Below are 24,021 nucleotides of genomic sequence, written 5' to 3' on the forward strand. Positions count from 1 at the left end.
CTCTATTTATAATAATAATAAAAGAGATTACAAGGGGAAACACTATTCACGATACTGTTCACGACACTGTTCACATGAACAGTGTCACAGCCCTAATTACATTTCTACCCTTGCTCATAAATACATAAATAAAAAATAAATAAAACACCCAAAAGACCAGAATACCCCCATGGTATTCTGGTGTACATAATTTAACAGATTATAACTACCAAATTCTTTTATCTTAAATTCTTAATACTGTAACTTTTGAATTAACTTTTTTTTATTTAAAGAATCATAGTAACCTGAAATTAGTAATTAATTTTTTTCTATTCTTTGTTTAAATATGCCACCTTGAACAGGCATAAATTTCTTTCTAATATATATAGCCTGACCCTTTTGCTTAGAGCAATGGTAAAATGTTCCGGCTGCTGGGGCAAATCGCAAATGGGTGGTTTGAGTCTTTAGGGTGGTCACTTTGCGCAAAAGTGCCAAAGGTTAGGACCAACTCCAAACTCACCCCTTACATATAATTTGGTTCCTCCCATTTGTTACTTCTGTGCCCCTTCCCCAAAACACAAGGAAAAGAAAAAGTCCCTGGCTCTGCCCCTTTGGTGAATCATCATCAGTGACTCCACATAGTAAGATATCATATTACCTGATTGCTAAATCTCTTTTGGCCATCCATCCTGGGTGGGATTGTCTCGCTTGCTAATCGTTGTGGCTTAGAGATCTCCTGGTGTGTTCCACTGAACAGTTTTTTCACCTTTTGGTTGTCATATATTATTGGTAGTCTCATCCCTTTAATAGTGTCATTGGCATAAATATCTCCAAGGTGGTCCAATTGAGTGGTAGGTTTTACCTACTTGGAGTTCACTGTTTGAACCACACCAATTTTCATAGGAGCTGTGATCACCATTTGAACCACAACAATTTTCTTAAGAGCTTCCTTGCAGCCGATTGTTTGCATAAATGACCTCACCAAGTTATCAAAGGGACTGGCACCGTATTATTCGTCATCTGTAACTCGGGACCAGATCCAGCATACTTGGAATCCCCCCTGCTTTTAATGCTATTAAACTAAATAATGATGCAACTAGGTTGGGAACACGGGTCCAGTGGGGGGGGGGGTATAGGAGGCGTGTTCAGAGACCATGAGGGCTTGGTAATGTTAGCCTTTTCATGCTCTATTAGTATGGCTGATTCTATCACAGCAGAATATAAAGCTATGATTTAAAAATGCCAAGGTTTTAGCAATGCAAGGAATTTTCACTTTCAAGTGGAGGATGAGGTGCAGATGTGTTAGCCTGGGGGACCTTACCCCTTGGAATAGACTCCTTGGTGTGTGCTTTGGTCTTTTGGTCAAATCTCTTCTTCTTGTACTTTTCTTTTTTAGTTTTATTGTAGTACTATAGGTCCTGGCTGTTGTATCTCTTTCTTGCTTATTTCCCTTTTTCTTCCATAAAATCTTTGGTTACCGAAAAAAAAAAGGTCCACTTGATCTAAATGTGTATGCAAGTAGTTTCACATCTATTGAATAAAACCATCCTCATGCTTTCCAGATTCCAGCATTTGGTGCATACAAAATTTTTGGTGTTACAAAAGGATTTATGTCTCAGGGTTCAGAGGTACACTGTTCTATTGCTGATATATTTTCATGGCTAATCTATCGGATGTATGGCAGTTGGTATGTGAATCATGTTCTTGTATTTGTGCTTGTCTCTGTGTTCCATGTAGGGGACTATGGAGGATGAAAAGAGTCGTAAGAAAAGAGAGAAAATGGAGAAGAGGGCTTCAAGAGGAAAATTCGTTAAGGCAAGAACCAAGTAAATTTGCTTGACAGCTTAGCATTTTGTAAGCAGAGGTCTTGAATGTTGGCGGCTGTGATGAGAGAATCAGTTTGGGCTGTCTTATCAAGTGGAGACAATTTTAACAACTAGTATGATCATCATGAAGTACAAAACTGTTGGATGATACACTGGTGGTAAACATGCCTGAAGAATTGAATATAGGTAGAGGCAAAAAGTAAGACTGTTTGCTTTTACATTATGTCCTTAAGATGGTTGGAATTTAAATCGTCGCAGTGCTGTAACATTTAAGACAGCTGACCCCTTTTAGTTGGGATAAGGCTGAGTTGTTGTTGTTATTGCTGTTATTGCAGTGCTGTAACATTTATTAATCCATATGCCTGCAATGTGCTGAATGATTCATCCTTACAGATTTTGGTGCCTAGTTATCCTTTTGGTTTGCTCTATATGGATGCATGATTTTATCTTCAGTATCGTCCAACTATGGGAAAAAGGAAGCTACGCCTACACGGGCATGTAAATAGGTAATACAGTTCTAGTGCCCTGATTTCTGCCATGTTCCCTGACTTTTGGATGGACAGTGGATGCTGTGTTGGTCATTCTCAATTCATATGGCCCACCATGTACTGCACCTTATTCCTTGTATTTCTAATTTTAAAACTCTTTAAAGATTTGTGTTTTGAATATTTTTTTTGTTAGTATAATGTGACATTTGGCCGTCTTTTGGAGACTCAAACTAGAACATTAACAGGGGAGGGATTATTTTTAAGTTGTATGATAATTTCTGAATTCGAATTTTATGCCTCGTTAGATTTGTTACAACTCAATTAAGATACCGTTGGATTGTCTGTAACAGTAGTCTTTAAACCTTATCAAGTTCAGCATTATATGTACCTTGGGATGGCTCGGTGCCTGAATGATCACAATGCTTTGATGATTCAGATTGATGAGGTTGTGAACTGCATCAAAGAAGCATTCAAGGGGTTTTTCACTTTTCCTGCTTTTCTTTGGTATACTGAACTTTCCCAACTCATTAGAGCTGGGTGAGATGAGGTAGGATCAGGTAAGGCCTTGAAACATGGGAATGAAACAAGGATTTATCAGACCCCACATGAAAACATGACCAGCAACCCAGTCTGTTGGCACTTACCAGTCCCCTGCCGGTGTATCAGGATTAGATTTGGGTCAGACATTTTCAAAACACATCTGGGTTACTGAATTTCCCAATCACTTATCGAGTCCCCTGCCGGTGACAAACATACTTTTGGGTGGTGTACATGAATTTCCGACCACTAATCGAGTGTTGTTGACTGGGAGTTGCATGGGAGTTGGTCATCGATGAACTACACTGTTATCAGTTCTGGTAAAATCTGCAGATATGCAACTTGGGTCTTCAATGGCATCAGCTAAGTATCCCATCCAAATTCCAAACTTGTCCAGGTAAAATCAAAGCCTCCAAACACTGAAACATGGGTCAAGCGCAGTGTCATAACTGGGATGATATCTGTATGTTTCAGTTCAGGTTAAAATGTCTCCAGAAAGTTGCTGGGCAAGGGGCAGGTTGAGCATTAAAACAACGGAGGAGTGTCCCAAGCCCGTCACTCAGTTTTGACGGTTTTGTCCAAATATCACCAAACCAAAAACTCAAGGCATAGGAAATCAGATGCAACTTGTGGTTAAGGTGGAAGAGATTCTTACTTCCATTAATGACCGACTGGTATGGGCATGAGCATTGGACAAAATAAAATAATAATAAAAAAAGGTATGGGCATGAGCATGGTTTGAGGTAACGTTTATCGGCCGATCTGGATCAATATTAGCTACCAGCGATCCCGATATCTTACCGATCCTGAGATAATATCCCGGGTCAGGTCAGGCATCGGATCCACTGATCCCCATCCAAACTCCCAAAAAAAACTTGGTTCCCAATGGCTAAATATTCAATTTTTTTTTCCAAACCAGATGTCAACATCCTTATGTCCGGTGAAATATATAATTTAAATGAAGGGTTTACTACAAGGGCACACGAAGATTTAGAAAATGGTATCATTTAAGTGGGACCCACAGACAAAAATTGGAGTGTCAGTATACGTCGCACTATTTTTCATACGAGAAGGGTATAAAAGAATTTGCATAAGGGCAGCATAGCAATCTTTTTCCCAATTTAAATATAACTATCATTTTAAGTGTCATTTTATAATCCGAATACAATTTCTGGATATTAGCAATTGCCAATTGCATAAAATTATATAATTTAATTTTACAATCTCGAAACAACTTCTGAAAATATTGCATAAAATGTTTACATATAAATTGTTGTTTTATGCAATATTTAACATCACAAAACTATATTTTATTCCTACTTTTACTTTTTATATTGAATATATTTTTATGGAATTTTATAAATTTATTCTTTTCTTAAAAAAACACTGTAATATCTGTTACTTCCAAACTTATTGTAATATTTCTTTCTTTTTGTGCAATATTTCACACAAAATTGATTATTTATAGGATTTTTATATATTTTTTATTTTTCGGGGCGATAACTGAACTTACACCAGAAAGGTATGTTGACTCAGCATATCGGCTGATCCCAGGCCAATACAGCCGATCCATCCTGTATAATTTTCCAGGGTGACTGATCCCCGACCCGATACCTTGCACTTAAGCCATGGGCATGAGTCAGTGAGAGAAACCAATTATCAATGAAAAATTACAATGATCGGAGTTAAATTCAATAAGCTTCAATGCAATTCAAAAAGATGATGATTGATTAAGGAACTCCTATCATGAGGCCTTTCCCAGTGTGAGGATGCAGGTAAGCCACACTATGCCTCCCTGATGAAAATTTGTTGATCATGAGCGAAATGAAACATCATGTCCCTGTGATGGTGTTCTCATGATAAGTTACCTTTTAAATGGACATTAACTAGGAATCTGCTACCAATAATAGATAAAACAGGAGCGAGTTTTTAACTCGTTCTGGTAAGCAAAATATCTAGAATTATATGCACTGGTTTACTTCACATAATGTAATAATCTTCACTACCAAAAGCCAAAGCATCCTGGGTTTTGTACTATATGAACAATTGCTGCATTAGCATTCACTGAAATATTCTTGGCCAGAAACAAGATGGAAAACAACCTGAAAATCAAATCTGACTTCTAGTACCATTTTAGTCACATTGCAGTATTAGGCAGCCCAATCCTCATCGCTTTCGTCTATACCCTGAACAATGAAATAATTAAGTTTCCAAGCTCAGCTGCCAATCACATTTTAACGACTTCCAGTAAAAAGAAATATTTGGATTTCTACATCTTGTTTTAAAATCATGGTGGTGTTGAAAATCCTGCAGTAGGCATAAGGCTTTTGCAGTTCATTTTATAGATAACAGGGAGAATCAAGTAAAATATGTTAACCCGCTTCAGTAAGTAAGGGGTGATAAAGGACAAGCAAAAGTTTTTCAGAGAAAAGGGGAAAGGTGAAAATGAATTGGGTGAGTGGGGAGAATGTACTATAGTTTTAGACAAGAGTGGAATGGCTTAACAAGATCCAAATAGCTGACTCCAAGTAGTTGGGATAAAGCATAGTTGTATCACTGCTCAAGATCAAATATGATGTTATTATTGCTATTAAATAATCACAAATATGTTGTTATTATTGCTATTAAATCATCACAAATAGTTGAATGGAGGAAAACAATCTAAAATAAAGTAGTTTATCAAATTAAAAGCAAATCAAACCTCTGATTTACTTGAGAACTCTTCTATATCATCATCTTCAACCTACAAAGTTCAGAAACCATGTGAATTTCTCAAACAGAAGTAATAGAGAAATCAAGTCTCACATCTAAACTCTACTAAGAAGGGAACTGGGGTTCATAAATGTATATATATATATATATAGATATAAATAGATATAGCATATGTGAGGCGTGTGAGCTTGGAAAGCATCATCGTACCTCGTTCCCTTCTCATGATGTTTCTCAGAGTCCTATATTTTCTTTAGTTTGTTCTAATTTTGGGGTCCCTGTCATGTCAAGAGTCAGTTTGTTTTTTTTTTTGTTACGTTTGTAAACGATCATCCTCAAATGATCTGATTATATCTGTTAACGGATCGATCTGAATTTTTGTCTACTTTCAAGCAGTTTTATAACGAAATAAAGACTCAGATTGGTGGGTCAAAGTTTTTCGTTCTAATGCTTTAGAATATACCCAACGTCAAGTATCTGATGTTTGTTCTGATCGTGGCATGATACACCAAACCAGTTGTGCCTATACCCCCAACAGAATGGTGTTGCTGAGAGGAAAAACCGACATTTGCTGGAAGTTGCTCGTTAAAGTCTTAGTAGGATGATGCTCATCTAAGTTTAACTGCTTGTTATTTGATAAATCGTATGTCATCTACTATTCTTGAAAACCAGTTCCCTTTTTCTGTGGTTTTTCCCCAATCATCTCTGTTTGGATTACTACCACAGGTGTTTGGATGTATATGTTTTGTTCACATTCTTCGCCCTATTCTTGATTCTTCGCCCTATTCTTGATAAGTTGTCTCCACTTGCTAACAGGTGTTTCCTTGGTTATGCTCATACTCAAATAGATTATTGGTGTTATGATCCTTTCACGCATTAGCAGTTTTTAAGTGATGATGTCACCTTCTTTGAAACCACACTGTATTTTCAGCTGAGTCATGGGATGGATGTAGACCGTTTTAGTCCACCTGTTCCTGTTGTTATTCCTCTTACCTACTCACCTACTACTTCCCAACTAGTGCCACTGTAGGCAAATAAGCATCGTCCCAAGCTGGCTTCAACGGTTCCAGATAATCCTTCGTTACTGCTCTCTACTTCATTAGACCTCTTGCATGGGGATTCTTCTACCTCCACTAACTTGCCAGTTTCTTTTCATAAATGTATTTGAACTTGTATTCAAAAGTCTAATATTGTTTATCATATTTCTAAGTTTGTTGCTGCCTCCCACCTTCCTTCTTTACTTAGCAACTTTGCCTTGTCTTTGTCTATGTTTTCTTTGCTTAACAAGTACCAGGAAGAATTGTCGCAACCTGGATGGAAGAATTCTATAGATGTGGAGATGGATGCCTTGTTGACTTGTCAAACTTCGTCTCTGATTGACTTACCCCTAGGAAAAGAGCTTGTGAGGTGTAGTTGGGAATACACTGCCAAATATCTTCCTGATGGATCTATTGAGCGTCTGAAAGCTCGCTTATTTGTCAAAAATTACACTACGACTTATGGAGTTGACTACTTCAAGACTCATAAGTTGACTACTTTGAGACCTTTTCCCCAATAGCTCGTCTTAACTCTGCTCGTGTGCTTATACTCAAGGTGGTTAATCTTGATTGGCCTCTCTTTTAACTTGATATAAAAAACGCTTTTCTCTATGGTGATCTTGAGGAGGAGGTGTATATGGAGCAACATCCTAGGTATGTTGCTCAGGGAGAGAATGCATAAAAGGTTTGTCATCTTCGCAAGACTATTTATGTGTTGAAACACTCCCCCAATGCTTGGTTTGATAAATTCAATAAGGTTATTGGTGATTATGGATTCAGACATAACTTCTCTGTCCACTCTGTATTTGTTCAAAGTCATAGTTCCAAGGTCGTTATTCTTGTTGTGTATGTTGATGATATTATTATCTCTAGTAATGACTCTTCAAGGATAAAAGATGTTAAGGCATATTTACATCAACATTTTTAGATGAAGGACTTACGAATGCGCAAATATTTTTTTAGGATTTGAGGTTGATCGTAGTAATAAGGGTGTCGATTTGTCTCAGAGGAAGTATGTGTTTTTTTTTTTGTCTGAGACCGGTATTTTGGGCTCTAAGCCTATTGATAATTCTATGGATCCTCATTTGAAACTTGGGGCATGTGATGACAAAGAATTTGTGGATAAACATCAGTACAGATGGCTGGTTGGAAAACTCATTTTTCTGATTGTTACTTGGCCAGATATTTCATTCGCAAATAGTGTTATCAATCAGCTTATGGAAAATCCTAAACAGTCTCACTGGGATGTTGTATGTCACATTTTGAGATATCTTAAAGGTGCACTCGGTAAAGGTCTTATTTATCGATGTCATGGTCATTAATGATATTGTGGGTTACTTTGATGCTAATTAGGCTAGTGCTGATGGTGATCGTAGATCTGCTACTGGATTTTGTATGTTTGTCGGTAGTAACCTTGTTATTTGGAGAAGTAAGAAGCAAACTACAGTGGCTCGGTAAGTGCAGAGGCTGAGTATAGGGCCATGGCACATACTACAGCCGAACTGATGTGGCTGAAATCTCTTGTTCAGGAACTGATGTAATGATCAAGTTGCTATTTATATTGCTAGTAATCCGATTTTCCATGAGCGAACTAAACACATTGAGGTCGACTGCCATTTTGTGAATATTGTTGTTATGAAGAAACTGATTTCTTGTTAACTCTAGCAATGAACTTGGCGATACGCATAGTTCAAAATCTCGTCGAGATCTCGAAAAACTCCAAAAACTCGTGCTGGTCGAGACGAGATACTATACAATTTAAAAAACTACACAATTTTGAAAATCTCGGCCGAGATTTCGGTAGTTTCAAATATCTCGCCGAAATATCGGCAGACTGCTACAAAGCCCTTTATAAAAGTGCACAAACTCGATTTTTATTTCGAGATTTCGAACTCTCTCACCACAGAGAGTGTTGTTTTAGTCTGGAGAAGGGGAAAAACTTGGTTTCTTCACTTTTTGGCCATATTATCACTCCTTGCTACTGAGATACACTATGAAGAGATCGATTGCTGCCTATACCCTAGGATAGGTTATATGCAGTATGTAGATGAGGCCATTTACAGTGCAGCTGTGGAGGACTACTCTCATTTCTTCTCGAATACTATGACGTGGCATTCATATGTCATGCAGACAGAGGACAATGCACGTCATCTCCATCGGACCATGAGTGGACTCAATCCAACATGTCATAGTTCATATCAGTAGGCAGTCACTTGTTGGGAGTCGGGACTTGGGCCTTGGGAGACTTATGTATTATTGTTCACTGTACTTGGTAGTTGGTAGTATTGATTTATTGTTGGGAGTTGGGAGTTGGGACTTATTGTTCATTGTCGTAAGTAATGTAGTTTGTAGTAGAAACTTTAAGTTTTTAACTATTTCTTTTCAAGATTACGTATCTTCATCCATTATTGCATAATTTACTTGTTTTACTTTCAACCAATGTGTAGAATAGGCAATATTACATTAAGGGTTCGGCCCTTACTGCCAACCAAGGGTAAACAATCTTCCCTTAAAGTTTCGGAGCCAACTATGGCCATTTGCCCACCGAAACATAGTTCCGAAACAAAAAAAAAATGCACTGTCTCGCCGAGATCTCGAGATTTCAAAAAATTCGACCTGGTCGAAACGACTGTTCGAGACAAGTTTTCAAACCATGGTGATATGTTCACTACAGCATTGTTTAGGCCTACGTTTCTTAATGGTTGTTCTAAGCTGGACAAGGGAGATGTATATGCTCCAGCTTGAGGGGGATTGTTAAACAGTATAGCATAGGGGATTTAATGTAATGTCTTCATTATTGGTTGGGTTTAGTTGTAATTATGTTAGACTGTCTCTGTCTTTAGTTGTAATTTTCTACTTATTAAGTTATAAGTAGGTGGACCAAGGCTCACGATAGGCTATTCTGAATCTTTTGCGAGCTCTAGGGTTTCTCTTCCTCCCATCGAGTTCTCTCCCTTCTCTCTTCCTTTCTTTTTCTTCTTCCCTCTCTTCTTCTTCCTCTTTACTTTTATAAGTATTGATTCACTGGTTCTTATATTGTCACACAGTGCAATGCCTCGTCTCTAACAGTCAATTCATACAGCTCACTGACATAATTGTAGAAGGAAGAAAGGTTGGATATAAAGGGGAAGATATGCAACAGAAGAGAGAATCAATTATCTAGTAGCTGGATAAGATAGTGTCTCAATTCTTTTGTTAAGAAGAAAAGAAAGATTCAGAACAATCAATTTTACCATAAGTGAATTAACCATTGAAGGGTTTGAAGCAGGTGCTGAACTGTATGGACCATCCAAATGAACTGCTGTGAGTGGAGTGGGTATGCAATTTGTTTTCTTCCTTCGGTAGACCTTAGGAATTTGAACAGATGTCTGGTGCAAAAAGATGTTAGTCTCTGCAACTAGAGGGTAGAAAAAGAATTCAGGGAAGGGGAAGGAAAGGAAAAAATGCAACACAATGTATAGTCTCCCAAAGGAATTCATATGTGGCAAACTTGGATTCAACTTCTGGTATTGCAACACTGGAGCCATTTGTCCACTATCTAGTAGCTGAATAAGATAATTGTCTCAATTCTTTTATTAAGAAGAAAAGAAAGATTCAGAACAATCAATTTTACCATAAGTGAATTAATCATTGAAGGGTTTGAAGCAGGTGCTGAACTGGATGGACCATCCAAATGAGCTGCTGTGAGTGGAGTGGGTATGCATTTTGTTTTCTTCCTTTGGTAGACGTTAGGAATTTGAACAGATGTCTGGTGCAAAAAGATGTTAGTCTTTGCAACTTAAGGGTCGAAAAAGAATTCAGGTAAACGAAAGGAAAGGAAAAAATGCAACACAATGTATAGTCTCCCAAAGGAATTCATATGTGCCAAACTTGGATTCAACTTCTGGTATTGCAACACTGGAGTCATTTGTCTATTCCATAACCAAGAAATAAGGATCCTATTAATTGGGTGATAGCTTCATTATTATATTGGTTTGTTTCAGCTGAAATATCTGAAACTTAAAGTTTCAGATCTCAAACCAGAGACAATTGTGAAAAAGTGGACCAAGAACTTTCATTTTGAATATGGACCATTTCAGCTATTTCAGTCAATCTTAGTAATTTTGGATGAAATTTAACATAACAGAAGAATAAAAAATTTAAAAGAACATGCACCTCTTATGTATCTGTGACAATTGATCTTGATTCCATGCATTTCTCAAATTTAGCTAGAATTCAAAATTTGAGAAATAATTCTTATGAAATCCAAACACCATATGCTAGTGTCATTTACAATCTTTTTTATCTAAGATATTTTATCAAGAAAGAAATAGAGAAAGGTACAAGAACAACACAAGTCCCAGGTGATCACATTTGGATATGGCTTATGTCATTTACCAAGTTTTCTGGTAAGTGGTAACTACTGAAATGCCAAATTCTGGTAACTAGTGAAATGTTATGCCAAAATAAAGGTATATTCCAGACCAAAATGACTGCATCAAAGCGTAACATGTTGACACATCAAACATACTCAGGGTTTCTATGCTGTCCAATAGTCAAGATTCTTTTCATATTTTTTTGGGTGAATAGATATTCAGTACCAAAAGAGAGAGACAAGAAAACCCCCAACGGGGAAATAATGAAAGAATACAAGGGGAAGCACCTCTTAGTCTCTTACAAGGAAGGGAAGGGAGGAGGGAGGCCCCAGGAGACAAATGTCTGTTCCTTGATCTACAGTTGGAGGTCCATTTCTTGAGATTGCGCTCCATCCAAATATGAGAGATTGCAGCATTGACGGCAAGTTTTCCAATTACATCACAGACAGTATTCCATAAAAGCCGAGTCAACCCAATGCCATTCACGGTGAAAGGGAAGAATCCTTCTACTTTAGGCCAGCATATGGCGAGGATACCAGACCAAATAGAGGAGGAGGGGCACTCAAAAAATAGGTGGTTGACATCTTCTGGAGCATTCCAGCACAGACAGCAAGAGGCCAGAACTGAGATCTGCCGGTGTCGGAGAAATGACTGCATTGGAAGGCAGTTAGAGAGGGTTGTCCAAGAGCAAAAGTTATAGCGGGGGATGCGACCTTTGAACCAAACAAGACTATACCAAGAGATTGGAGGGCCTCTAGATCTGATGAGATCCCAGGCCGATTTGGAGGAGAAGAAACTCAAATGAGAGGGAGCCCACAAAACAGTATCTCCTGATCTAGAGGATCTGCTAGGGAAAGATGGGAGAGCATTCCAAATATCTTCAACTTGATTGGAGGGGGCTGGGATCCAGCCATCTTGATGCATAATATCTACCACACGAGAGTGTCTATGTAGGCCCACCCTGTGGATTTTTTTTCATATTACCTCCCCCCCCCCCCACCAAAAAAAAAAAAGAAGGAAACTTCTAACAATGCTTCTGTTTAATGATTATAGAATACCAGTCGCTTGTATCCAAGGGATAAGGACAACGAATCAGGATCTTCTCCAAGGACTCTCCCTCCTCTATCTCCGCCATTATGTCCTCCCTGCAGCTTTTCGAGAGATTCTCTGATCTCTGAATCAATCTCCTAAAGCCCATATTTTCCTCTCCGGGGTCTCGGACTCAAACAAGGATAATCTTCTCCGCTTTACTGGGTTCACTCTTGGATCCCTTTCTGTAAAACATCTCGGTCTCCCTTTGATCCCTGCTAGGCTGACCAGACATCACTACACCCCTATGCTGGATCTCATCCGTCAAAGACTCCAGCTTTGGAAGGGCAAACTCCTTTCCTTTGCAGGTAGGATTGTTCTAATCAAATCAGTCTTTCAATCTTCCTACATTTACTGGTGCAGTATTTATGGTCTTCCAAAATCCATCATCTCTGCCATGTAATCTCTCTTTTGCTCCCTCCTGTAGAAAGGTAAGGAATCCTCCAAATTTCTTCACCCGATTAGCTGGGCTTCCATTTGTCTCCCAAAATCCGAAGGTGGCCTTGGCATTCGCCAAATCCGGGATTATAAGTTATAACATTGCTGGCATTCTCAAGCTAATCTGAAAAATCTCCTCTAAGCACGACTCTATTTGGGTTAACTGGGTCTACTCCTACCTTCTCAAGTGGGACTCCATTTGGACAATCCCCCTTCCAGCCGATCCCTCTTGGGTTTGGCACAAGATCCTCCACCTTCGCCCCTTATCCCTTTCAGCTACCTCCTTAGCGATATGAAATGGGACTTCTATTTCCCTCTGGCTTCACCCCTGGAATCCCCTTGGAGTCTTCTACAATATCCTTGGTGCTCGCTCAGTTTACTCCTCTGCCATTCCTAAATCTGCCCCTCTCCATAATCATCTCCCTTGAATCCTAGTCCTCCCCCTCCCCCTTCCCCCTTGTCTCTCCCAGGTCTAGGTGTCTCTGCCCCCTCCCCCCCCCCCCCCCCAAACTTCTCTCTCGGACAAGATTACTTGGCTCCCCTCCCTAAAAGGGCTTTTTAGCTCTTCCTCAACTTGGGACTTTGTTAGACTTCATGCCCCTCCTGTCCGCTGGTACAATATTGTTTGGTTTAAAGGCCACATCCCCCACCATAGTTTTCACGTTTGGAGAACCCTTAACTATTGCCTCCCCACCCGATCATTTCTTCTCCACCGCCACATCCTTGTTTCCCCCTGTTGTGCTCTTTGTTGGAATGGTATTGAGGACATCGACCACCTTTTTTTTCCTCTTGCCCTTTAACCCTATCCATCTGGAAAAAAGCCTTGGCCTCTATTTGGCATCGTAGCAAAAGACCCCTCCCATTTGCGAGGGAGTTGCTTTGGTTGAGTAGGGTCTTTTCGAGTAGTACAATCTGTGATACCGCCGGCAAGCTAGTGTTTGGGGCTGCTATATCCCACATTTGGATGGAGCAAAATCTCAGAAGATGGACCTCCAACTCGCACTCTATCGACATGATTTGGAAAGCCATCTTCTTTGATGTTAGCTCTAAGCTTCACATGCTCCCCATTAAGCCTCTTGTTGATACCCCAAGGACCAGGCATATTGTTGTTTGATGGGGTTTTGATGCTTCCCTTCTTCATTCTGATGGCCGGCTCCTTAGGGCTTGTCTCTTTGTTAGCTCCCCCCCCCCCCCCCTCTCTCTCTCCTCCCTTTTGGTAATGAAAATTTGTTATTCACCAAAAAAAAAGACAACGAATCATAATTTATTTTTCAGTAGAAGTAGCATGAACGGAAAAATGGTGCCATAATTTTTAATAGAAGAAAAAGGAACGAAATGTTTTGGATATCCATATAAGATGGAAAGCTTTGTGTATTGTTAAATAATCCTCCTGTGGAATACAATCACCATTTCACCGCTCATAATCTACAGAAGAATCCTGTGGCATACTAGAAGCTAGTTACAAAGAGGACAAAACCATTTGTTATTTGAACTGACATCATGTGCACTGTGGAGCTGGTTGGCTCTTAACCAAGGTTCAAATCTTATTTCGTTTCAGTATTTCAGTCAGACCGAAATGAGCGAAATACCAAAATTTTTCCGAAACAGTGTATTTTTCCCTTGAATTTCGCTAGGACTCTTAACAATTTAAAACTTGCTAAAACTATTCCTACGTATCCTACCCAAATTAAAGATCTCCTTACATAATTATCCCAATAAAATAAATAATAAATCCTAAATATCTACTAGACTAAAACCCATATTTGGACCTGGTTCTTGGTCTGGTTCCTAAACGGGTTTGGGTCGGTCCAAGGTAGTGCACCTGCATCACAGGCTCCACATCCACCATCCAGTTATGGTGGTTCTCGATTGAGTTCTTCACAGTTCAGAGATTTATACCCTAGGTTAGGGTAGCTCCAATATGTTCACAATGCCATTTATAGAGCTTTTGTGCAGGACTTTGAATGTTTCTTCCTGCATAGTATGACATGGCAAGCATTTATGATACAGCCAGAGAATAACTTGCTTCGGAAGCATAACAACATTCTGCTAGTGATTTTAATCATACCCAGAACAAAATGTGGTACTAGGAATCTATACTGAACCATGGATAACACATGATGATTATGAAATGGATTCAATTTATGTTTATTCATTTCTAATACCTTTTTTTTTGTTTTAATTTAATTGAATTACGTGTCAGGAGAACAAGAGAATATTGTTAGGAGATTCACTTACACTCCGCCGGTAAACAAGTTCAGGCTTTAGTTGTCTGGAATCATTCCATAACACCTCAGTGCCTGATCCAGCCGCCCCGCCACTCCCTTCCCTGCTACCCTGCCCAGCCCCACCATCCTCAGTTCCACCCCACCCGCCCCTCTTCTTCTTCTTCTTCGAGAAACACCCCCCCACCCCTTCTGCAACCCAAATCACCCCAGCCGCCCCTACCCCAACCGAGAACAGAAGCAGTAAGAGGGTTCGATTTTTCAAACCAAAAAATTGAAAGGGTTTTTTGGTTGAAAAGAAAAATGGAGAGGAAGAAGATGGGAGGGAGATGGTTCGATGACTGTGGTCGTAGAGGGAGAGTAAGGCTCGGCTGGGTTTCGATTCAAGGAGACAAGAAAAGGAAAAAGAAGAAGATGGATAAGAAATCAGGTAAAGAAACGACAAGGATAAAGAGGGGTTCAGATTAGGGAGGGAGATGGGTGAAGAGGGCATCTCTTCACCCACCATTTAGACTACATATGGGCTTTGGGCCCTTTCTTCAAAAATTTGCGCCATACCTATTTTTCATTCTACAATCAATTATGTTTAGTATTTACCAAACAGCTTTTATTTTTTTATTTTTATCAAAAATGGTTTTCAGTAATGATTTTTTTAAATAGGCCAAAAACAAAATGAAAAATGATACCAAAAAGACCCTAAGTTCCAAGGTGTAACCATTTACACAGCAAATATTTGGAGAAAAATTAGTTACGCACAAGCAAAATGGAAACTAAATAATAATACCTCAGATTGCTCTTGTTTTGTGACACTTCCTACTCCTGCACCTGCATCTAACACAGTAATCCAACCAGAGTGAGTGATTTATTCTCCAAAGTCTTGAACATGCATAGATACATAAACAAATGCATACATGTATTTTTATTTTTTTATTTTTAACCCGAATATTACCTAGGACCCGGGCTGGCCCCTAAGCTTTTATTAGAATCAAGAAAAATAATAAAGAATACAGGGGGGGACATACCGCCTTACCCCAACCCAGTACATCAATAAGACACACCACTGAAGATTGCCTAACCACCCTATACAAAACATAAAGAAAAACCAGCCATTAACATCGTAGGACAGGCAAACCGGCCTTGTCCTCATGGAGAATGGTATGGAGTTGTCCCAAAGGCATGCTCCCAAGCTCAAACCTGGCAGATGTCTCCGTATCACAGGAATACTTTGCTAACCAGTCAGCCGCTCTGTTGCTCTCCCAGTAAGCGAACACAACACTGGCCCGTGTAGCAGCCACTAATTCTTGAATTTCCTTGTAGTAGTACCATCCTTCCCATAGGTTGCACCTCAACAAGTTAACTGCCTTGACAGTTGCTTCTGAGTCACAGTTAACCACCACATCCACTAAACCCATCAGCTTGCACAGTTTCAGCCCATCCCTCAAGGCCCATAGCTCTGCCAGTGAGTTAGTGCAAGGGCCATAAAAGTTAGCAAAAGCAGCCAGGACTTCCCCTTGTTTGTCCCTAATGATCCCCCCCCCGGCCGCCCAGGCCAGGGTTACCACGACAGGCTCCATCCACATTCAGCTTTACCGCGACAAAAGGAGGGCATCAGTATACTGGCAAAGGACGTTTCATCTTGGGGCCTGGTGCAGACAAGCCAAGGCACTGCAAAATCAAACCTTCCCTAGCAGAACTGTGAGAGCCTACCTTAGCCGGATAGGTCAACTCCCTCACCCAGGTTTTGATGCATTCAATGATGGAGCTGGCTGGCCTCCTTTTTTCCCCGCGCCTTCTGAAGTTCCTCTCCTTCCATAGCTCCCAGATGATCAGGGAAGGTAGAATTCCAGTAATATACGCACTGACGTTATTGCAGCCTGCCAGACCTTGCCAAAACAGCACCCTACTCCTAGCATCTTGGGTGGGAAGAAGGGGTATGTCAAAAATTCTGGAGAAATGTTCCCATACTTTGGTTGCCGTGCCTCCAGCGACGAGGCAATGATCTGTCGTCTCACTACGGGGCCTTCCACAGCAACAGCACTTTGAAACCAGAGGGATACCCAGCGCCATCACAGAGTCATCAGTAGGTATCTTCCCAATTAACAGCTGCCAAGAAAAGAAACCTACTTTCACCGGAAGTGTTTGGTTCCACAGCCACGTTGCATAAGAAACCATTGCTGCCCCACTCCGCACCACATTCCAAACAGCCTTGGTAGAGAATAAGCCATTGCCACAGGGGGTCCAAACCAACCTGTCCTCGTAGTCCAATAAGTTGAAGGGTCCCGACGAGATATGCTCTCTAACATGGTCCGAGTCTATGATGCCTAACACCTCCTGCCTCCAAGAGCCATCCTCAGCGATGGCGTCCTTTATCTGCAGCCTCACATCAACGACCAGTCCATTATCCACAGTGTCTATCAGCGGGCTAAAACCTGTCCAGTAATCCAGCCAAAAAAGAATGTTACCCGACCCTAGTAACCATCTGGAATTGTTCAACAGTAGGTCCTTGTGATCCAAAGTATGCCGCCAAGACTTCGAACCAGTCGTAGATGCCCCTGCTAGAGCCACATGCTGATTTTTGAAGAACTTGGCTTTAAAGAAATCACTCCATAAGGATTGCTCCCTAAGGACCCGCCACATGCCTAAATGTATTTTATGTTTGTAAAGTTGAGCAATATAATCCGAACATGAAAAGAATGTAAAAAATTTGGAGTATTTAGTTTCCATAACTGAATTTGTTGAGATGCTGCTCTGCGACCAATAGGTCGATCACGTGCTTGCCTCCCGCTTATAACAGCTCATCTTTATGTAAAAGCATTAAAACTTAATTGTTTTACCGATTGGTTCTGATAACATGACCAAGAAATATAATGATTTTTAGCATCACACGGGTACTCTATCAAATAAACTAATTTTGATAATTAAAAAAAAACTAATTAAATAATGATAGGCAACTGCTTAACAACATCCTTACAGCCCTCTTTTTAATTCAATTTAACTCATTCCTAACATCACATGCTAGCTAGGATGTGATATGTTGAAGTGTAGCCCGGTTCAGTATCGGTTTGGTTCTCTTGGTGTGTGTATTGTAACTAGATATGTTATAGTGTCTAGGTTCATTTCGCACATGTTAAATGTGTTAATTGTGCTTAATGATCTCATATTATAAATAGAGTTGAGGCTTCTGTCTTCTTGACAAGCCAATCTATTCTCTAAATTCCGCTCTTCTCAACTTGGTATCAGAGCCCAAATCCTTTTGGGTAAATTTTTTTTTCTTTTGCTAAGAAGAGCTCGGCCCCACACATCTGAGGCTTCGGCCTCACAAAGTTGAGCATGGTCAACTAATCATGTTGTCTCCCCACTGACCGACAATGGCATGGTCAACACCCACTGCCACTTACCACCAGGGCCTCAAGCCCCTTCTTTTTTCTCGATAGGGCACCAGGCTCAACTCCAATCACCTCTGCCACACCGCCAGGACTCCCAGTCCCGCTGCTACCTCTTGCAGGGCTTCTCAGCCCTGTCTTTGCAATCGCACAAGACTCCTTGCTACCGCCTCGCAGGGCTCCAGGCCCCTTCTCCGCTGTCACTTAGGGCTCCCCAGCCCTTCTCCACCATCGCACAGGGCTCCAGGCCCCAGTCCGCCTTCTGCCGGCCTCCACGAGGCCCTGCCGCCTTCGGCAAGGGCTCCGAGACCCTGTCCGCCTTCTGCCAGCCTCTATAAGGCCCTCCCAATCTCTGCCCGTCTCTGCCGGCCTTCACCAAGCCTCCGTCAGTTGCTTTCAGGCTCTGCCAGCTTCTCCAAGCCATTGCAAGGCTCCTGCCAACTCTTCCGGATTGCTTTTTGGCACTCTCATGCCTGCCATATAGTTCTTATTTGATTGTTGTTGGCTGCTGGGATGCTATGATCAACACTGCCCAGCTAGATTCTTTGTTTCGTCGCATTCTTCACTTGCTGCCTTGGTGACTTGTGGTTCTCTTTATTACTGCTGGAATCATCGCCTTCACCAGTGAGTGCTCTATTTCTATTTTGTTATGGAGAGTTCAGTTACCTCTAGAAGGTAGTGTGGTGGGTCGTCTTAGTACCCATGACCATAACCTTACTCTCCCAATTGGACCAACTAAGTTGAATGGGTCCAACTGCCTCACTTGGTCCCGAGCTTGTATGCTCACTATTCGGAGCAATGACCTATTGTGATATTTGACTGGTGATCTTGACACTGGGGCTGCTAATACTTGGATGGCTTGTGATGCACTTGTCGTGTCTTTTTTATTGAACTCCATGGACCCGACCATTAGTCCCAGTTTTGTTTTGTTGAACTCGGCCAAGAAATAATGGGATATTGACATATTGTCCGGACCACCTATGCACAGTCAAATAACTATGCACAGATCTATGAGCTGCGCCAACAGGTTCAGGAAACTAGGAGTTATCACTCCCTGCCTATTTCTCTGCCCTCAATAACTTATGGCAACAACAGGACTTCTATCATCCTGTTGCTATGGTTGACCCTACTGATGCCCACACATTTCAGACTGAGAGCGAGATGGAACGCGTCTATGACTTCCTCACTAGGTTGAAGCCCGAATATGACCAAATTCGGCTCCAAGTTCTTAGCCAGAGCAGGTTTCCTACCTTACTTGAGGCATACAATCTAGTTCAGCATGAGAAACATCGTCAGTCCCTTATGATGCCGACTATCACTCCTGCCCGTTCAGCTCTCACCTCTACTCCTCAGCCTGATGTGACTAAACCGGCTGGTTCTGGTAAAGAGCCGGTTAAGTGTGACTACTGTGGCCACCCACGTCACACCAAGGAAACTTGTTAGAAGCTTCATGGTCATCTCAAGGGAGGGGGACGTCGTGGAAAACAAGCAACACACGCTCTCAGGCCCACGTGGCTGATGCTAGTGACAGTTCTACATCGGTGGCCCCTACTTCTTCACCCTTCTCTTCTGAACAGTTGGTGGCTCTCCAGCGTATGATGGCTCAGAGGGGTATTGCTGCTCCTTCTACGGTGTCTTCCACCTCAGCTTTGCACCTTGCCCAGTCATGTATATTCCTTGCTTCGTCCCAGCCTAGTCCCTCTTGGCTCCTAGATTTTGGAGCCTTAGACCACATGACCAGCTCTTCAGACATGTTGAGCACATATACTCCCAGTTCAGGTAAGGAGAAGGTCCAAGTCGCTAATGGATCACTCTCTGTGATGTCTGGTAAAGGCACAGTACCCTGTTCTCCTGCCATATCTCTACAGTTTGTTCATCAAGTCCCTAGACTCTGTGCTAATTTACTTTCCATTTACCGTCTTACTGTTGACTTAAACTGCAACGTTCACTTCTTTTTCACTTATTGTGTCTTTCAGGATCAGGTGACGGGGGCAACGATTGGATATGGTAAGGTGCGAGATGGCCTTTACTAATTGGATCCAGTACTTCCTGCAACATCTCCTCCAGTCCCTACACACTGTCTTCGAGTTGGTTGTCATCTTCAGCAACACATCAGTGGCACACTGGCACCGCCGTTTGGGGCACCCTTCTTTTCCTATTTTGAATCGTTTATTTCCTTCCTTAATAAAACATTACACCAGGAAGTATTACTTATGATGTGTGTGAGCTGGCAAAACACTTGTATTTCTTAGCCACCTAGCGGCAATAAAAGTAGTATTTCTTTTTCTCTTATACACTCTCACTTGTGGGGACCCACTCATATAGTTGCTCAGGGTGGATATCGTTGGTTTATTACTTTTATTGATAACTGCACCCATTTAACCTGGGTACATCTTCGAACCAAATCCGAAGCCTTTTCTTGTTTTCAGTCTTTCCATACTATGGTTTAGACTCAGTTTAATACCCAGGTCTGAGCCTTGCGCAATGATAATGGGATAGAATATATAGTAATATAGATGGTCCCTTCCTTAAGTACCTTAATGAACATGGGATTCTTTCGCAGACTTCCTGTGTTCAAACTCCACAACAAAATGGTATCCCTGAACAGAAGAACCGACATCTTCTTAAGGTTGCTCAGTCTATTATTGTTGAAATAGGCTGCTTACCCGATTGGGGTAAGCAGTCCTAGTTGGATTGGGATTAGTCCTACTAGTCCTAGCTGATTAGGATTAGTCCTAGTCATGTTAGGAGTAGTACTAGTCAGATTGGATTCTTTTATTTTATTTTATTTTTATTGTTTTATCCTCAGCTGAGTCCTATTCTGGCATTCCTAGTTGTATTAGGAATTCCTAGTAGGACTAGGACTGAGGTGTTATTATTCCTATTTGTACTTTCATTAGTTTACTTCAAGTTATTATAAATAAAGGGGCTTGGGTGATCGATTCCAATCACTCAAGCATTCATTCCAATGCTGTTTACATGGTATCAAAGCCTAATCTGATCTAGGAAACAGCTTCTCTCGATTTCAGGTTCTCTCCTCTCTCTTCTTTCTCTTTTTTTTCCTTTTTTTCTTCTCTCCACCACTCTTGGCCTCCTTCTCCACATCAGGGCAGCAACTGTGAGGTGATCTAATGCAATTTTAGTTGCTGCCCTCAATGTCACCTCATTGAAGATCGAAGAACAGCTGGTGTGACCTAAATCTGCCGGCAGGATTATTCCATCCCTGGAGATCGAGCTCTTCTTACACCTGAAGTTTGATTTCTTTTTTTATGGAGATTGTTCCCTGCTTCTATTGGTCTACACCAGCCCTTAGTTGAAGACTGCAGAAGTGTTTGAGATACAGTGCTGCACTTTTCTGCAATTTCCTGCAATCAGTTTTTCTGCAATCAAGCTTCTTCCTAAATTTGTCAAAATTTAGGGTTTTTTATTGGCTCATCAGAAAGAGCTAATTTTTGGAGGTTATCTTCCCTGGTATTAGTAGGGAACTCGACCAAGGTTTCAGCCCATTCTGACGGCTGAAAAACTCTGCAAATTAAAAACCCATTCAAATCAGTTTTTTTTATAGATCTGAATTTTCTGTTTGGCTGAATCATGGGTGACTCAGAGATGACTACTGCTACTTCTGGAGGAGATCAAACTAGGTCTGATTTTCTTCCCTATGCTGCTGCCATTAAGCTTGATGGTACAAACTACTTGATTTGGGCCAGATCATTATCCCTAACAGTGGCTGGTAGGGGACTCACTGGCCACCTCACTGGCACCACCAAACAACCTACTGAAGAAGGTGTTGCTCGTACTAAATGGGCTGCCAATGATGCAATGGTAATGTCCTTTGTTCTGAACTCTATGACCACTGACCTCTCTAGTCAGTATCTTCTCCTTGACACTGCTACACAGATATGGACAGCTGTCAAGGGCACTTATGGTCGTTCAGGAAGTGGTGCTCAGGTTTATGAAATCAGGAAGACACTCCAAACCACTACTCAGAGGGAGATGTCTGTCACCAAATACTATGCTGCCCTCAAATGTTTATGGCAGCAATTGGATCACTATGCTCGGTTTCAGCCTACTACTACTGTTGATATTACTGCCTACCACACCTATGTAGACCAATTCCGTGTCTATGATTTCCTGGCTGGCCTCAATGATGACTATGATCCTATTAGGGTGCAAGTCCTTGGACGGGTTCCTTTCCCCACTTTAGAGGAGACTTTTTCTTATGTTCACAGTGAAGAGACACGACGGGCTGCCATGATGATTACTCCCAAAGTTGAGAGATCAGCCTTACAAACTGCTGGCCCCACTCTTGTTGCTTCTTCTGACAGTGTTGTTGCTTCTACTACCAAAGAGCCTGTTAAGTGTGAGCATTGTCACAAACCATATCACACCAAGGCTCAGTGTTGGAAATTATATGGAAAGCCAGCTGATTTTGAGGCCAAACGTGGTCGTGCTAAGTCTAAAAACAAAGCCAATCATACTGAAAGTGTAGCTCCAACTCCCACTGCTGACATTGGTTTCTCCCAGGAAGAACTCCAGGCTTTGCGTCGTATGTTGAACACATCAACTGCCTCTACTATGTCTGCTGCCAATTCAGGTTCCTTCTTTGCCCGTACAGGTATTTCTTTTGCTGGTCATTGTGCATCAGTAGTATCCACTCCATGGATCATTGACTCCGGTGCTACTGATCACATGACAGGTTCTTCTAGCCTTTTTAATACATATTCTCCTGCCTCTGGTAAGGATAAAGTCAAAATTGCTGATGGGTCCCTCTCCTCCATCTCAGGGAAAGGATCCATTGGTTGTTCTCCTTCCCTTACACTGTCATCTGTGTTGCATATTCCCAAATTTACAACTAACCTTCTTTCCATTAGCAGTATCACTAAATCCCTAAATTGTAAAGTGACCTTTTTTCCCACTCACTGTGTTTTTCAGGAACTGGACTCGGGGAAGACGATTGGATCGGGTAAAGTGCATGGCGGATTGTACCTGCTTGATGGCGATCCAACTCCGGCTTTGCCTTCGGCATCTTTCTCTTCTGATTTACATAAATGGCACTCTAGACTAGGCCATCCCCCCTTAGGTACTTTATCCAATTTATTTCCAGCATTAGTTAAAGACTGTAATAAGGAAGATTTTTTTTGTGAGCCTTGTGTCTTGGCTAAACAGACGCGTTCAACTTATCCTATTTCTAATAAACGATCCTCTTCCTTATTTCATATTGTTCATACTGATGTGTGGGGGCCTAGTAGGAAAGCTTCCCTGACTGGCCATCGGTGGTATGTCACTTTCATTGACTGCTATTCTAGGTTCACTTGGGTTTACCTTCTGCACACAAAGAGTGAAGTTTTTTTATGTTTTCAACACTTTCATCAAATGATTAAGACCCAGTTTAATGCCACTCTTCAAATTTTGAGGAGTGACAATGGGAAAGAGTATATGGAAGGTCAGTTCCAAAAATACCTTGCTGCACATGGAATCCTCCATCAGACCAGCTGTGTCGACACTCCAGCCCAAAATGGTGTGGCTGAGAGAAAAAACCGCCACCTCCGGAGGTGGCTAGGCCTATGTTTGCTCGCTTGTCCCTTCCCTTTATTGGGGGGATGTTGTCCTTCGCAGCCTATTTAATTAATAGGCTGCCCATCGGGTTCTTCTTTCAAAAGCCCCTATTGAGCTATTACTTGGCTCTTTTTCCTTTATAGTCCCACCTAAGGTGTTTGGATGCGTTTGTTATGCTAGGGATACAAGGTCCCCTGGTAAACTTGACCCACGTAGCCTCCGCTGCATTTTCTTGGGTTATTCTGCTACCCAAAAGGGGTACAAATGTTACTACCCTCCATCCCGCAGGACTTTTGTCAGCATGGATGTTGTCTTTCATGAACATGTTCCATATTATGTGTCCCCACCTCTTCCGGGGGAGAGTGTTAGTGAAGATGTGCTGACTATTGACTCTCCACC

General features: G+C 41.3%; 2 protein-coding genes across 13 annotated transcripts in view; one reads left to right on the forward strand and one right to left on the reverse strand.

The window, feature by feature from the left end:
* LOC122645896 (transmembrane protein 208 homolog) overlaps nucleotides 1-2,021 on the forward strand; it is a 41,272-nt gene extending 39,251 nt beyond the window's left edge. For all 3 annotated transcript variants that reach the window (XM_043839304.1, XM_043839305.1, XM_043839303.1), the window contains 2 exons: nucleotides 1,542-1,607; nucleotides 1,717-2,021. In XM_043839304.1, the coding sequence (XP_043695239.1) occupies nucleotides 1,542-1,607; nucleotides 1,717-1,809 (159 nt within the window). In that variant the 3' untranslated portion in view covers nucleotides 1,810-2,021. The remainder of the gene's footprint in view (nucleotides 1-1,541; nucleotides 1,608-1,716) is intronic.
* Nucleotides 2,022-4,737: 2,716 nt separating this feature from the next.
* Nucleotides 4,738-24,021, reverse strand: part of LOC122646346 (DNA-binding protein RHL1) — a 49,721-nt gene continuing 30,437 nt past the window's right edge. For 3 of the 10 annotated variants that reach the window (XM_043839882.1, XM_043839888.1, XM_043839883.1), the window contains 4 exons: nucleotides 15,468-15,514; nucleotides 10,190-10,324; nucleotides 5,532-5,573; nucleotides 4,738-5,016 (listed from right to left, as the gene is read on the reverse strand). In XM_043839882.1, coding sequence (XP_043695817.1) covers nucleotides 4,981-5,016; nucleotides 5,532-5,573; nucleotides 10,190-10,324; nucleotides 15,468-15,514 — 260 coding nt within the window. In that variant the 3' untranslated portion in view covers nucleotides 4,738-4,980. Of the gene's footprint in view, nucleotides 5,017-5,531; nucleotides 5,574-9,809; nucleotides 9,945-10,189; nucleotides 10,325-15,467; nucleotides 15,515-24,021 lie in introns of all 10 variants that reach the window. The other 7 variants (XM_043839887.1, XM_043839885.1, XM_043839886.1 and 4 more) reach the window with 7 other exon arrangements.

Source organism: Telopea speciosissima, chromosome 11, assembly GCF_018873765.1.
Source record: "Telopea speciosissima isolate NSW1024214 ecotype Mountain lineage chromosome 11, Tspe_v1, whole genome shotgun sequence".
NCBI lineage: Eukaryota > Viridiplantae > Streptophyta > Magnoliopsida > Proteales > Proteaceae > Telopea > Telopea speciosissima.